Raw genomic sequence first — 16,372 nt, forward strand, 5'->3', positions numbered from 1 at the left:
ATATCTTGCTTCGCAAAAAAAAACAAAAAATAGCCATTGTGGTTTACTCTTCCTGTTTCACGTTTCATAATGTCGCTGCTGTAAATTCTTTCCGCAGTTCACTATACCATTTATTTAATCTTTCTTATGTCATTTCATCAATGTTGAAAGTAAGAAGTAGAGAGTTCATACATCTGTTTTCAATTGTAGAGGGTGAAAGTAAAAAGCCATTGGAAAAAATAAATGCTGAAATACAGGGACCATAAAAATTTAATTTAAGTGCAGTCACAAAGTATTTACTTCGTTACTTCCCCCCACAGGTAGGCTATAAATGTACTTGTCTCACAACCTTTACACAGTATACTACTACTTTTTTTAATTTATCCATCCATCCATTTTCTGAGCCGCTTCTCCTCACTAGGGTCGCGGGCATGCTGGAGCCTATCCCAGCTGTCATCGGGCAGGAGGCAGGGTACACCCTGAACTGGTTGCCAGTCAATCGCAGGGCACATAGAAACAAACAACCATTCGCACTCACAGTCATGCCTACGGGCAATTTAGAGTCTCCAATTAATGCATGTTTTTGGGATGTGGGAGGAAACCGGAGTGCCCGGAGAAAACCCACGCAGATACGGGGAGGACATGCAAACTCCACACAGCCGGGGACGGGGATTGAACCCAGCACCTCAGAACTGTGAGGCTGACGCTCTAACCAGTCGTCCACCGTGCTGCCCTTTTTTTTAATTTAGTGTGTTATTATTATTTTACTGTTGCTATTGATTCTCTGGGGCACAGTGCACAAGGCCAGGTGGGCATGACTGCCAGCTGCATTCTTTTTTTCGGGGGGGAGGGTTGTTTGTCAATACACCACAAATTCTGCATAACAATGGCCACAAACCTGCTGCCTGTCAAGTTGAATCACAAATGGCCTCATAATGAATTTGCTGAGAAACAGTTGCAAGAAAAATATATGAAAAACATTTGAAATTACCAGGATTTCTGCATAAATTACTCGTTCTAACAGATTGAGGTCAGGAATCAGATTTTCTTCGTGTGAGCCATTCAGTTGTTGATTTACTTCTGTCCAGTAGGTCGTTGTCGTGTTGCATTACCCATTTTCTGTTGCGCTTCAATTGGCAGAAAGGTGGTCTTAAATTCTCATGTAAAATACCTTGATTAATGTAAAGGTAGCGGTTCAGTTGGTGTGCTTTGCCCTTTTTTCTTCATACATAGCATATGTTCCTTCCAAACAACTCAACTTTGGTTTAATCTGTCCAAAACAGTACAAAGGTTTGCCAGTAGTGCTGTCTAACATCCAGCCTGGATGTTCCAGGCACTCTTTTCCAACTTCAGAAACTGGACAGCAGTGGCATTTTCCTTGCACAAAATAGTGTCCCCCAATGTCAGCCATCCTTGTTTTTTGACATCTCAGATTTCTTTCTACAAGAAAATCGTCGTTCTTTCCAGGATACCCACAAGTAGGGAAATTAGTGACAGTGCTGAATTTTCTCCATTGATAGACAATGTTTTGACATAAATTTTGAGAGCACAACTGTTTGTGTGGTATTAGGCTGTGATTTAAGAGTGAGATCAAAACACACATTATCAGTGGTGAGCCATCAGGGCCAGCGAGTCTCCTCTGATGGCTGAGCACTGCCAGAAACATGCAGTGATGTACCTTTACAACCTAAATTTGAATATTTATTCCATAAAATTGTAAACTTTTATTCCCAACAGTCTATTCTCTGCATGTCCTAGTGTTTTTTTCTCAGCTGCACTGCTCCCAGTAACTGTATGTGCAGTAAATATTAGATTCTGATTTTTTTTTTTTTTAACCTATCAGATTCCAATCTTATCTGCCCAGAGCCTTCAGAATCAGTAGTACTGGCCAATGTAACTTTAACTATTAACAATGGGACTGTTTCTTTAACCACTCACATTTTGAACTCACTAGAGGGCCATCGAGCTGGGCAACAATAACATACATCAGCATTTTTCTACCCTCCTGATTAGTTGGTCAGAGTAAGCCAACATCACACACGGTGTTGATGGTGCACTGCTTCCCCCTCCTGAGACGCCGGATGGTGGACCAGAATTTCCTCGAAGCCGTCCGGATGTCTTTCTCCATGGCCTCACTGAACTCCTCCCACGCCCGAGTTTTTGCTTCAGCGACCACCAAAGTTGCATTCCGTTTAGCCAGCCTGTACCCATCAGCTGCCTCAGGAGTCGACAGGCCAAAAAGGCCCGATAGGACTCCTTCTTCAACTTGACGGCATCCCTCACCGTTGGTGTCCACCAACGGGTTCGGGGATTGCCGCCACGACAGGCACCGACCACCTTACGGCCACAGCTCGGGTCGGGCGCCTCAGCAATGGAGGCGCGGAACATGGTCCACTCGGAGTCGATGTCCCCCGCCTCCCCGATGACACGACCACAAAGTCGATCATCGAACTGCGACCTAGGGTGTCCTGGTGCCAAGTGCACGTGTGGACACCCTTATGCTTGAACAAGGTGTTCGTTATGGACAATCCGTGATGAGCACAGAAGTCCAATGACAGAACACCGCTCGGGTTCTGATCGGGGGGGGGGGGGGGGGGGGGCGTTCCTCCCAATCACACCCTTCCAGGTCTCACTGTCATTGCCCACGTGAGCATTGAAGTCCCCCAGCAGAACGATGGAGTCACCAGCGGGAGCCCTCTCCAGCACCCCTCCAAGGACTCCAAAAAGGGTGGGTAATCTGTGCTGCTGTTTGGTGCATAGGTACAAACCACAGTCAGGACCCGTTCCCCCCACCGAAGGCGCAGGGAAGCTACCCTCTCATCCACTGGGGTGAACCCCAACATACAGGCGCCGAGCCCTTCCATGCCAGAGAGGTGATATTGCACGTCCCTTGAGCCAGCTTCTGTAGCCGGGGATCGGATCGCCACGGTCCCTGCCTTCGGCCACCGCCCAGCTCGCAGTGCACCCGAACCCTATGGCCCCTCCCACAGGTGGTGAGCCCATGGGATGATTGTTACATATTGAAAATGAAAAAAGAAATTTCGAAAGTAATTTTTATTGAAGCATGATGATTTTTTTTTTTTTAAATAGGCAAATGACATCACAGATGACATGAATATAATTAAAAAGCTTCTTTGAAGTTATTTTTTTCTTCCCCAAAATTTGGTTTTGGAGTTTGGTCATAACTCCAAACCCAGAGTGGGGAACAACAACAAAACAGGAAACTGGATTTTAAATATTTTTTTCTTCTCAGGAAACAAACTGGTTTGATTTAGAAGTGCAGCTACACCTCACAAAACCAAACATTGGCAAAATGTGTCATGAAATGGAATAAAACGATAATCCCCTTCAGTACTGGGAGAGGCAGAGGTGCATATATCCAAGCCAATACAGGGAGAAAATATTGTTTCTAAATGAAAAAGCATTCATAAGCACACAATGTCCCACCGTTTGTAAACACTGCAACAGTACATTTCGTACCATAGCATTAACTACAAAAAAATTCAATTTATCATAAACAGATTAGATGAATGAACCCCAGAAAATGTAATTATGGTATTTTAATTTCAGTGATTATTTCCATGTGGACACTGTTGCAGGACTGCAACAAAGCCATCACAGTTCAAATGACAATCAAGGTTTTGGCGAGCAAGGGGGTTTGTGTGCACTTGACGCGTCGAGAAATAATTTTTATTTATTTTGAACCAATTGGATGGAAATCGTGAAATCTTCATAAAATGTCATCGGGTCATTACTAAGTGGTGGTATGAAGAGAAGGCTGAAGTTTGGTAAGTATCCACTAAACGCCCAAGTACCAAATGAATGGCACACTGCATATTATAACCAATTTACAGTATGCAAAAATCCAAGTAGTTCAAAGGGTTCACACAATTGCCATATAAACTGACATTGTCTATGGACACATAATGTCACAGTATATAGCCTACCTTGTTTCCATACAAAAGCAATAATTTCAATGCAAATATTCAACAACTCAGTAATTTCAGGTTTCTGTCCAATTCTCTATAACAAGGTAATTCACACAATTAACATTAGAAAAACAATATGTATTCAAAACTTTGGTTGCATTCAAAAGAAGTGCAGTTTACATTAGTGATGAGCCCACAGCATTATGAAAAACAAAGTCTGGGTTTTATTGTGAGTTGTGGCTTTGTCCATGTAAATTGCCAAACATTTCTGTGGAAGAAAGCAAGACAGTTGGAGGAGGATAATGCAGAACAACAGTAAACTCCAACATTGTCTTAAATGAGTCTTTGGTGACATGGTAATGAAGCATTGAATAAAGGAAGATTAAAAACTTAACCACGCATACTAAAGAAAGCTAGAGTGATTCTAGTGGCATCTACACCTGACATGATGCTGAAGTGAACTGAGCCAAGCTTGATCTAAAACTAGACGGAAGAAGTCAAACAATTGAATAGAATGAACTAGAGGCATGGCACAAAGTGAGTGTCTTGGGTGGTGTTTGAAAGGTTGGCCAATGTCAGCAAAGAAAGACAAGAGTTGCATTTGTACTATCTCAGATCAATTGGGCTTAGTGATTGACAATTATCTTCCGTTGTTCACGTTTGTCAAACAAGGTGAAGCAGACAGCAGGAGGGAAGCATGATCTTTCTCCAATCTCTCCAAGGCCAACTCTTCTCTACCCTCCACCCACTTTGACTGCCCATGCCCACCAGAGTAGAAGAATTGTTTAGGCAAAGTTGTGAATAGCCAGCCTAAACATTTCATTGGTGCACACCCAGGCAGAGTTTATTTCCCTCAGGAGGAAAATTTGATGAAAACCCATGACTTGATCGTTGTCAGCCTGCAAACAAATAGCAGCTGTTGAGACATCCACCAGAACACCAGCTGTACCTGTTACACTGATACATACATTTAGCATGACATTGGTAGATGACAATTACCCTTTCCCCTCATAAATATAGCTACAGTAAATTACAGAAAAATGTCCATCGTCAATTTGTTTTGTGACAAGCTTATTTAAAACACAGGTACAACTATAACTTTGCATTTGTAGCGCCACTTACTTTTAATTGTCCTACAACCATACTCAGGATGCAGCCGTCCGTGGTTGGCTGGTGGTCCTGTGCTGTGATAGTATGCCCAATTTTTTTGATGCCCAGATTCTGTCTCACATACACACACAGGTTAAAACACAATGTAGTTGAGATCAATGTCACCAAGGTAGTCATTCATTTGTATCATGCAGTTTTATAAGATTAAAGGTCCCATATTTTACCAACTTTTCTAGCATTTGGGATGTTATATTGGCTCTATGGTGCCTCAGCAAACATGAAAAAACAATTAAAATCATCCAAGCATTCCTGAGTTCCAGATGTTTTTCTGCCGAGAGGCCTGAAATCAGGTCATTTGAATTTCTCAAGCTTAGCTACATCACTAGTTAAGATCTCTGCCTACCCCTCCGCTGCCAAGCCAACGCTGTCAACAAAACAAACACGTGTGCGCTCTCAAGTAGTGAGGGTTGGGTCTTCTACACAGAGGCAAGCAATCAGAGGAAAGGGGGCGGTCTTAGCCTAATATGGACAAAGCAGACACAAAACTGGGTCAAACTGAAGTAGCTGTCAGAGAGCCCCCTCCTGGACACTCCATCCGGGTCAAACGTGTTTTTTTTTTTTTTTTTAAATGAAATTGACAATTTTATATGAAGTCCATGTTAGAGAGTCACTCTATGGAGGTCTAAAGAGCCAAAATATGGGACCTTTAACGCAAGCCATACAGCACAACATGAAATGGGTCATTAGTAATTTAGTTATGTCCACACTGTGCTATAAAACAAATTGTGGTTAGGACAAAATGAATGAATTGGGGCTTTGAACGCAGCATCATTGTGTCACCAGTGTGCATCCAGCTCAGGGTGTTGTCATGACAATGGTGAGCCCAAATACAGCCATTGCTATAGTGTGCTTATGTAAACTCAATAGAAACTAGAGCTGCGCGGAGCTATAATAGGGCCCTCGCACCCTGGCCCCGTTGAGGTATTTGCAGTTTGAGGTCCTGGCAGGTTGGGGTATTCGCACGATGAAGAGGCGCAAATTGCCCCCGTGCGGTAGGTTGGACACCACGCTTTAGGACATATGCAAAGTTATGGCCCATATTGAGTAAATGTGGGCCATACAATAATGGGAGATGGCCCCCAGGCCATAGGTAGGACACCACTGCTGTTGGACAAATGCAAAGCCTTTTCAAATGTTATATTGACTAAATGCAGGAATTAAAAGAAGGTAATTAACTCTTAGGCCTACTACACTACTGTATGTATTGTCAGTAATGATGGTCGGACTTGTAACTACTGTGAATGTTACATTTACAAGGCGGTAGATCATTTTCTGTTGAGTTTAGGACATGGGTTGCAATTACAATTTTGTTCGTGTGGGGGTGCTACACGCGTGTAGGAATTTTTGTAGGCATAGGTGCAACATAGCGCAAATAGGTGTGATGAACTGTCACCATGTTCGGTTTTCTGCAACCTCAGAAAAGCTACGGTTGAAGAGCCGCCACCAGTATATAGTATGTCGGACAAAAATGCTTTTGATAACTTTTAATGTCCCAGGTGTTGGGATGGTACTGAGTACCAAGTTTGAAGTCAATCGGATGAAATCTGTAGGACAAGTTTGCAAAAGTGTGACACCTGTAAATTTTCCATAAGTGTACCTTTATAAAGGTCCTATGTCAGTTTCTGTTGAGTTTAGGATTTAGGTTGTAATTACAATTTTGTAGAACTCTGAGTAATACACGTACCTGCCAAGTTTGGTAGGTGTAGGTGTGACGTACAACAAATAGCTCTTTGATGAACTGCATCAGGAACCTTGTGAAAAAGGGCGAACCATACGATTACGAAGTCACAGGTCACTTCCTGTTGTGTTTAGGGTATGCGTGCCTTAAACGTTTTTGTACGTCTGGGGTCAATACAGGTGTCAGCCAAGTTTGGTAGCTCTAGGTGAAACGTACAACAAATTCGACTGATGAAATTTCGGCATTTTCGGTTTTGTGGCGAAATGTGGAATGAAACGTTTGAAGGCCCGCCCCCGTCATATATGTCGTCGGATTAAAAAGCTTTTGATAACTTTTAATGTCCCATGTCTTGAGATGATACACACCAAGTTTGAAGTGAATCGGATGAAAGCTGTAGGAGTTCGTAAAAGTATAAAGTATAAACCCTGAAAAAATGCAAAAATTTCGCACTTTTTTCCTTTAAAAGGTCATAGGTCACTTCCTGTTGGAGTTACGATATCGGCCGCGCTGACTTTTTTGTGCGTCTGGGTACCCTCTATATGCGTACCAATTTTTCAGAGCCGTAGGTCATACGGATCACCGAGTTCGCCTTTGATGTACTTTCGGCATCATTCTAGGTAGCGCTGTCGAGCCATTTTAAGGAAATCGCGCCCGAAAACGTGAAATTATAAAAATTTTCACCAGGCCCGATGTGTGTGCCAAATTTCGTGAGTTTTCGTGCACATTTGGTGCCTCAAAAATGGCTTTGTTTGTCATGACTAAAATAATAATAATAATAAGACGAATAATTTCTACAAAAACAATAGGGACCTCGCAGGTCTACCTGCTCGGGCCCTAATAATTTCTACAAAAACAATAGGGACCTCGTAGGTCTCCCTGCTCGAGCCCTAATAAAAGGTGAAACAGCAAACTGTGGTCATGTTTGTGGCTTGAGAAAAGGGGCCAAATTAGGATGTTAGTGTTTACAGAACTAGACTTGCAAAAGTGGTATTGAGGACTGAAAGAGAAGACGACTCCGGTAGCCCAGTCAACTTTTGAGGATTACCATGAACTGGCTGATTGGGACTCACACAGACTTACAGAGCAAGAGGTGAGTCATGTTATTAAAGTAAGTTTACAAACATTGGTAGCATGAGCTTTGTGCATTTATATTCCAGCCCCATCCAAATTTTCTCCTTTGTATTTGCCGTTAATTATGAGTGATGCTGCAGTGCTATTCACTGTATATTATTGTGTGCTCCTATTGGTTGGTTCGTAGTCAAATCATAACATCAGCAGCCCCGCAAGCAACATCCTCAATGTATACATTTTAAGCAGATAAACTTACAAGGAGTTTCTTGGTAATTGCCTCCTTTCCGCAGATTTTTTCTCCCTCCCAGGTTAGCATCGACTCGGCAATCTGTGTGGTAGACAGGTAATTCAGAAACTCACACTTAAACTCTATGCCATACACTTTTCACTGAGTTGACAACCCCTGTAAAATTATTGGTTTGAATATTTTTAGTAAGTAAAAAATTATACTAATTAAAATCACTGTGCAACTTAACAGAATAAACTGAAATCCTTACAAATTTAAATTTTATAAACAGTCTTTGGCTTTCTTTGCACATCTAAAAATGCTGACGTCAACAAATAAACAAATCAATTTTGTTCTTAAGAATAATTCACCTGCCTGATTTTGAAATGGATGCAGCAATCATCAGCTCAAAAAAAAACTTACATTCATTATCAATAGTTACACCATACTTAGTTTATTAAAGCATAAAATCAATTGGCTTGTCTTGGTGATGATGTGAATTTTCACTCACCCAACAGTCAGTCACAAAAGTAGGTTTGATTGATACTTTTGGCAGCCAATGGAGATGCACGTTAACACCGTAATAGTTAAAAAAAATAGTCTTAGTGTTGAGAGTACATGGAGGAAAATACTTTTTTCATACCTTATATACAAAAACTTCATATCGACTATATTACAGCTTTGGACTACGAGCTAAATTTTAGACAATGCGGACTTATACATGAAAAGTTTGTTTGTGTTTGGCACAATTATTTTTATTATTATTATAAAAAAAAAAACTTACATTCATGATCAATAGTTACACCATACTTAAGTTTATTAACGCATAAAATCAATTGGCTTGTCTTGGTGATGATGTGAATTTTCACTCACCCAACAGTCAGTCACAAAAGTAAGTTTGATTGATACTTTTGGCAGCCAATGGAGATGCACGTTAACAACGTAATAGTTAAAAAAAAATAGTCTTAGTGTTGAGAGTACATGGAGGAAAATACTTTTTTCATACCTTATATACAAAAAACTTCATATCGACTATATTACAGCTTTGGACTACCAGCTAAATTTTAGACAATGCGGACTTGTTTGTGTTTGGCACAATTATTTGTATTATTATTTTTTGATTTTGTACCATGATACACAATTATTTCTTTTCAACTGCAATATTTTTCATCAAATTAATCAATTGGTCATTCATTTTACAACAACAAATGAAAAATAACTAATTATTTGAATGAAGCTGTAAAAAGTGACAATGATACAAATTTTCTTTTGCATACTGTAGCTACTTGTAGCTATCACGCTGACTGGAGATCATTTGTTAAGAAATGCGAGTAAGTAACATGATTTTCTTTTGGGTTTGAGCATTGGTCACTTTTTAATGGGAATTTAATTAATATTAATTTTCATATAGTACCACAACCTTATTTTGATATAGATTAGATCAATTTTATGGTGGAGCCAAATTAGAACAATTTGTAATCAACTATAGTCATCAGCTGATGAACTCACAACTAACAAAAGCTGTGTGCACTCTATGGTACAAGTTGACCCCCCTACCCCTGTCCCTCCTCCAATAGTCTCCATGAAGCCAAAGTCACACTCACATATAGATCAGCGAGTTTTGCTCTATAACTTTGGAATAACTGGTAATAGTGTCGCACGAAGCCAGTGCCTATCTGCTCCCACAAAGGCGAGTCCTGCATCCTGAATAACGCTGCACAGGGCACAAGAGAAGAGAAAACAAAAAGGATCACAAACAGGTCATGTGAAATGGTCAAGGGCCTGTATAATGAGGCGTGTTCAGCCACAATAAAATTTCACGTGACCCCCGTCATTCAGCGATCCAACGAACACGAGTCAAATAATTTCCTGGCCTGTATCACATTCACAATGACTTGAATCCATGGCCATTAATTGAATGGATCAGTACATTTCTACTTATAAGTGTCCATTTCACAACTATTTCAGACTGACACTGTATTAAATAATGCCTAATATTGGCTATTCCGTTTTAATTTATAAGCATGACACCAGTCCTTATAGGTTGATCAATGGTATGGTATCGTAATCATACATTTATTTATAGTTAGAGGAGTAGAATAGATATACATGCTGATGCATTTGCAGGATACCTTGACAAGACTGGTGCAATGAAATTAACTTAATGTACATGTATACAAGCACCCTCTTTCAGTCATTAATTTGGTTCAAAGCCAGTTGGAAAAAAATATATATATTTGGAAAAAGACAACATTACACATACTCTAGGTCAGTGATTTCCAACCTTTATGGAGCCAAGGCACATATTTTACAATTGAAAAATCTCTCGGCACACCAACAAAGAAAAATGTCACAAAAGGTGGATACATTAATTACTGTATGTACTTCCTAACATCTCACAGAAGATCATTTGTTCTGTCTGTCACTATGCCTCACTGGCATAAATAGATGAACAAAGATACATTATTTATTGTAAATAATTTTTTGAGCAATTAAGCAAAATTTTATAATTTCCCACGGCACACCTGAAAAGCGCTCACAGCACACCGGTTGGGAATCACTGCTCTAGGGATTTCATCTTTAGCTTGGAAAAGATAAGGACTACAGACCTAAAGGATTGCGCTACATCTGAACACTCTGGCCTTCTCTCTTTGAAATAGTCATATACTCTGACTGGCCACAATATAGAAATTGCAAAATCCAATAAGCTTATAATAAAAGAACTGTAACAGACATGCAAACACCAAAGGCATGAAAAAGGTGACAAAAAAAAAAAAACATTCCAGGGGGGATCTTGGGGGATCCTCCGGGCCCCCATAGAGAATTCTTTGGATTTTAACATAAATGAAGCAATCTGGAAGACTCTGAAAAGTACAAATCAGGCAAAATCAACAAATTTCTTTGACGCAGAAAAACATTTATTTACACCGCTCAAGTACATGTTGATGTATAAATTTAAGATTAAAATTAAATGTGCCTAATTTCTTTGCTTTTTTTGTTTTGCCCTCCCACTTGAGCCAGGCCCATCACCACCTGCACCTGATGCCTGCTTCAAGCTGTGCCACATGTATAGCATCCTCCTCTTTAAGCACTCTCATTCTGGAAAAGAATTGACTAAAATCATTGTCTGTTTCACTTCATTTTTCACTATTACCAACTTCAAAAGCTAATCCCAAATGCATCCTCCAGGAAAATATTAAGTATAATATTTTTCTGCTTTTATTGGCCATTTCTGAATTTAAAGTTACCGTAATTTATCGTGTATAATACGCACCCCCAAAGTTGACCTCAAAATTCTGGAAAACCATTATGTATACCACCACTATGTATAATGCATTTTTACAATGCATGATTTTGCTTCTACCCATATGATTAAAACGAAGTATTATCTGTATTTTGTTAGTTTTTTTTAAAATAATTATTCTGTAGTTAAGCACTTTATTTGAACACGTAATCCTTTTGTTTATTTTAATTGTTCTTATTTTGAAATTCACAGCCCTACTTTCATCCATCCATTTTCTGAGCCACTTTTCCTCACAAGGGTCGCAGGAGTGCTGGAGCCTATCTCAGCAATCATTGGGCAGGAGGCGGGGTGCACCCTGAACTGGTTGTCAGCCAATCACAGGGCACACATAAACAAACAACCATTCGCACTCACATTCACACCTCCAGGCAATTTAGAGACTTCAATTAACCTACCATGAATGTTTTTGGGATGTGGGAGGAAACCGGAGTGCCCGGAGAAAACCCACGCAGGCACCGGGAGAACAAGTAAACTCCACACAGGCGAGGCCGGGGATTGAACCCCGGTCCTCAAAACTGTGAGGCAGACGCTCTAACCAGTCGGTGACCGTGCCACCAGCCCTACTTTTAGTTAGTAAATTTAAAAACACACAGTTGTGCTCATATGTTTGATTACCCCAGCAGAATTTGTAAGCTGGGTACAATTCTTGAAAGAAAACATGAAGGACCAGGCGAAACATTTAATTTTATTTTAATGCGATTCAAATTAAATGGTCAAGCATTTCAGAAAAGCATTATCATTCAACAAAACATAACCATAAAGAAATTATTGATGGTTGTTGTTCAGTCATCAGTCATATGTAAAAATAAAAAATTCACAAATTCTGCCAGGGTATGTAAATTTATGAGCACAACTGTACATTTATGCAGTCATATGTACCCCTGTCATATTGGAATGAAAGTGTACAACTTTTTCATAACCACTAGATGTCGGCATATATTTATAAAATGGGAATGTTTTTTCCATTTGCCCCTATACCCATGTATAATGCACACTATTGACTTTGACAATTTTGGGGGAGAAGAAAATGCGCATTATACACAAGAAATTACGGTAGTTCATTCTGTGTTGTGACATAATCCCCAACATCGCTCCGTTGCTTAATACATTTAACATTAACAACAGTAAACTAATTAGATCATTGTAGGCGCGTTTCCTAATTAATACAAGATGTACTTGCGGATCAGCTCTTGTCGGCGATGTTACGTGTGTTTCGAGGTTCAGCTGGGACCACAATCAGGGCCACGACCCGCAGCACCTCAACGCGAAAATACAAAAGACCAGTGTAACAAATTACCACACTGGATGATAAGATGAGCAAAAATATTGCTTAAACATATGAGTAGCAATATAGGATGTCCGCTCCAGAGGTGGGTAGAGTAGCCAAATATTGTACTCAAGTAAGAGGACTTTTACTTGACAATAATGTGACTCAAGTAAAAGTAAAAACTAGTCCTCCAAAAAAAAATACTTAAGAGTAAAAAGTACACAGTGAAAAAATAACTCAAGTACTGAGTAAATAGCACAAACAATAAAAATAAAATAAATAAAAAACATTTGCCATTTACTGCACAGTGTTTTCTCAAGTTATAAGAGAGCTGAAATACCCACGTTTGCCACACAAATACTACATGAAAGCTGTTCTTTTTGTTCGTCTAAATGCAAACAAGAGCACCGCGCCATTGCCTTCATGGTAACAACGACCTTTCCAAAATGGTGGCCATTTAGGCACGACAATCAGCCGGGTTGGCTTATCTCGTGTTAATACCTATGCTCGGGAAGCCCAATAGAAGACATTGTGTGAGGTCATGTGACTTTCTTTTGTCGTTTGATTGGTGAACTAGACTTAAACATCACTAGCGCTTAAATTAGATTGGCGCAAACAGCGCCCAATGCGAAAGTCGAAGTCGTAGTCTCGCGCACGAAACAGTTAATAAATAAGCAATAATTGATCAATTAACGTGCAGAGCGACATTTAGATCATTGTAACTGAGTAAAGGTACCGTTACCTCCAGCTGCCAGTGTTCAGGGAGTATGAAACAGCCTGTGATGACAGCGACGGCGAACCCTCCTCCCCAGGAAAAACTCATCAGTTCTATACAATTCGCGTAAATGGCCTATTTTGAGTTCAAAACAACGAACTTTGCCGAAAGGAGACTGATTCGCATGTATGCTGTAAAAACCAGACCATACCAAATAATGCAGTTTTGTTTGACACTCTCTGAGTAGTTATTATGCAATGTGTTCTATATGAATTAATGTATGTATGTATGTATGTATGTAAGTAGATAAATTAAGATTAGTTTAATATTGTTAACTACACACAAAACAATATACCACCACTGACCGTACCAATCAACATACCAATCAACACTTAAGCAGTTACAGTCCAGTGTTGCTAGTACATTTATTGATCTAGCTATTGTATTACAGCTCATTTGATTGTGCAAGCGGTCATAATGGTATGACCTGGCCTATATAATAGCCTGTATATTGAAATGAACAGAGTGACTGTGGTAGTCATTGAACAACATTTCAGCTATGATGATAAACATTCTGTAATGGGTTTTTCAAGCTATGAACGATGAAGATGCCAAACTACCTATAATCTTGGTAAACGAACATGAGTGACACAGCAGGGCGTTTCGTCACGCACGCGGGACATCCAGCCGTCCACTTGTATAATACTTCCACGCACGGCATATTTTGCTGGAATACGCTGGTGGACACGATAGTTGAACATAATGCTGAATAAAACGCATCTTAACGAGGACTTCTCCTGTCACGTACATGTCAGTAAGGAAAAAGGATGAGCAGGTTATTTTTAACGGTCATGGCACATGCCAGCATACGGGCAGTTAGCTATAACTGCATATATAACCCATTTAGCTGGTGAGCCTCCTAGCCAACGGTGTAACACGCTATTTTGGCATGAACACATTATAGCGCGTTCGATCCCTTCCAACCCCTCTACACGCTAGGTAACACGGTTTACCCGTGCGGTATCTTAACTGTGGTTTACTAACCCATGTGCCGGTTGCTATTAATACGCTGTCCTAAAGTGTTCATGTATTCACTGGGCTGGAGCACACAGCAACACGGCACTGGCTAGCTAACCGACATTCATGGGGGTGCCCAACTCGACCAGTAATTTATCACAAATTCGATTCACTGAAGGCTTAACAATTGCTTTATTTTTACATATTTAGTTTCAATATTTCCATAAGGGTTCAATTTAAATAAAGATCAATCCTTACCTCCTATACTCGGGCCGGGTCAGACGACACAGTGCGACTTTTACGCACAAGGAACTACGTACTGAAAGGGTTCCGTCACTTGGCCCGGTGTATTGTGGGGATTGTATTATTTCAAATGAACAACGACAACACTATGTAAGGCTAACTGTCAAGGGGGAAACGAGAACAAAATACACATACGATCAGATATTATGAACCTCAACGAAATAGAGCAAGTCCGTCCGTTATTTAGTCCGGGGTCATATCAATCCATCTCCGCTGGTTTTGAACGCACCAGTTTGCCAACTGGAGTCATCTGGGCAAACGAAACTTGTGTGAAGCACTGAACCACTTGGGCCAATTGTTTCGAAAATGAGTTCATTACTTGAAGCATCAGTTAACAGTGACATCTGGCGAAAAGCAAGGCTTCCGTCGATTTAAAGCATTTTTGCTTTGAAAAATATTTGATGCACAACTTCTAGACTGCAAAATGTGTCAAACTCAAGGTCTGGGCCCACCACATAATTTTTATGTGGCCCGGAAAAGCAAATCGTGTGTCAACTTCCATGATTCTAAAAATTGTCGTATGTAATAAATGTTGAGCTATTTCTTTTTTCGCTCACAATGTCCCCAAATTTGGAAAATACTCGCTCACCAGGAACAGCTGATGCTGGCACGCGTTAAAAAAATATCCATCCATCCATCCATCCATTTTCTGAGCCGCTTCTCCTCACTAGGGTCGCGGGCGTGCTGGAGCCTATCCCAGCTGTCATCGGGCAGGAGGCGGGGTACACCCTGAACTGGTTGCCAGCCAATCGCAGGGCACATAGAAACTAACAACCATTCGCACTCACAGTCATGCCTACGGGCAATTTAGAGTCTCCAATTAATGCATGTTTTTGGGATGTGGGAGGAAACCGGAGTGCCCGGAGAAAACCCACGCAGGCACGGGGAGAACATGCAAACTCCACACAGGCGGGGACGGGGATTGAACCCCGCACCTCAGAACTGTGAGGCTGACGCTCTAACCAGTCGGCCACCGTGCCGCTGTTAAAAAAATATATGTTTTGCAATTTGGAACAGATGAGAGTGGAAGAATAAGGTTATCCTCACCCAATATCAAATATATAAAAATGAGTAACAAAAAAAAGTAATGCTTTGTTATGGAACTTAAAGCTAAGACCCTAATATACAAGATAATTTAATGCTCTCCCACCGGGGCTAGCCACAGTGAAGAGACACTGTATATACTGTATGTCTTCAGTTGATGTGCAGGATTATGCTTGTACCACAGGGGCTACGCAACATGCTATAGGACGCGTGCCTGCGTCATCACAGCCTTTATGTTGGATATCTTCCTGTGTGTCAGCAGAGTTCTTTGCTGCTTAATTATTTGATGGCCGTTTTAGATTTGTGAGGCTGATGTGAGCAACAGCTCCTTAATAAATATGGCTTGCTTGGCTAAACACCTTTCTTCATCGTTCATTCATTTGAATGGAACATTTAGCTGCAACAACGTAACACAGGGTTATGGCAAAAAGTTGCTATGACATAATGCAGTGGAGAAATCAACACCTACAAAACTACCTACACACCACAACAATTCAACTTATTAGCACCCGTTTGGAACACAAACCAGTCAGGTTAGTCATTCAGGCAATGAAGCAGTTGCTGCCTCTGACGTCACGTCACGTGATTTGAAGCAAGCCTTGAAGGAGTGGTTCTATGTAATTGGAATTCAGGGTTTGAAGCGCTTATCGAAGCATCTGTGTCGAACTG

At 40.6% G+C, this 16,372-nt stretch overlaps 1 protein-coding gene across 3 annotated transcripts; it reads right to left on the reverse strand.

Moving 5' to 3' along the window:
* Positions 1-3,524: 3,524 nt before the first annotated feature.
* LOC133473154 (nuclear transport factor 2-like) lies at positions 3,525-14,775 on the reverse strand. Of its 3 annotated transcripts, XM_061764751.1 has the most exons (6): positions 14,615-14,658; positions 12,534-12,615; positions 9,658-9,767; positions 8,084-8,155; positions 5,031-5,129; positions 3,525-4,807 (listed from the first exon to the last, which is right to left on the reverse strand). In XM_061764751.1, the coding sequence occupies exons 3-6, from the start codon at positions 9,754-9,756 to the stop codon at positions 4,694-4,696; spliced, it is 384 nt and encodes a 127-aa protein (XP_061620735.1). In that variant the 5' UTR covers positions 9,757-9,767; positions 12,534-12,615; positions 14,615-14,658; the 3' UTR covers positions 3,525-4,693. The 3 variants fall into 3 exon arrangements, with proteins under 3 accessions (XP_061620735.1, XP_061620736.1, XP_061620734.1); XM_061764752.1 differs by lacking the exon at positions 14,615-14,658 and having other exon boundaries at positions 12,538-12,545; XM_061764750.1 differs by lacking the exon at positions 12,534-12,615 and having other exon boundaries at positions 4,110-4,807; positions 14,615-14,775.
* Positions 14,776-16,372: the final 1,597 nt, after the last annotated feature.

Source organism: Phyllopteryx taeniolatus, unplaced genomic scaffold (assembly GCF_024500385.1).
Source record: "Phyllopteryx taeniolatus isolate TA_2022b unplaced genomic scaffold, UOR_Ptae_1.2 contig_148, whole genome shotgun sequence".
NCBI lineage: Eukaryota > Metazoa > Chordata > Actinopteri > Syngnathiformes > Syngnathidae > Phyllopteryx > Phyllopteryx taeniolatus.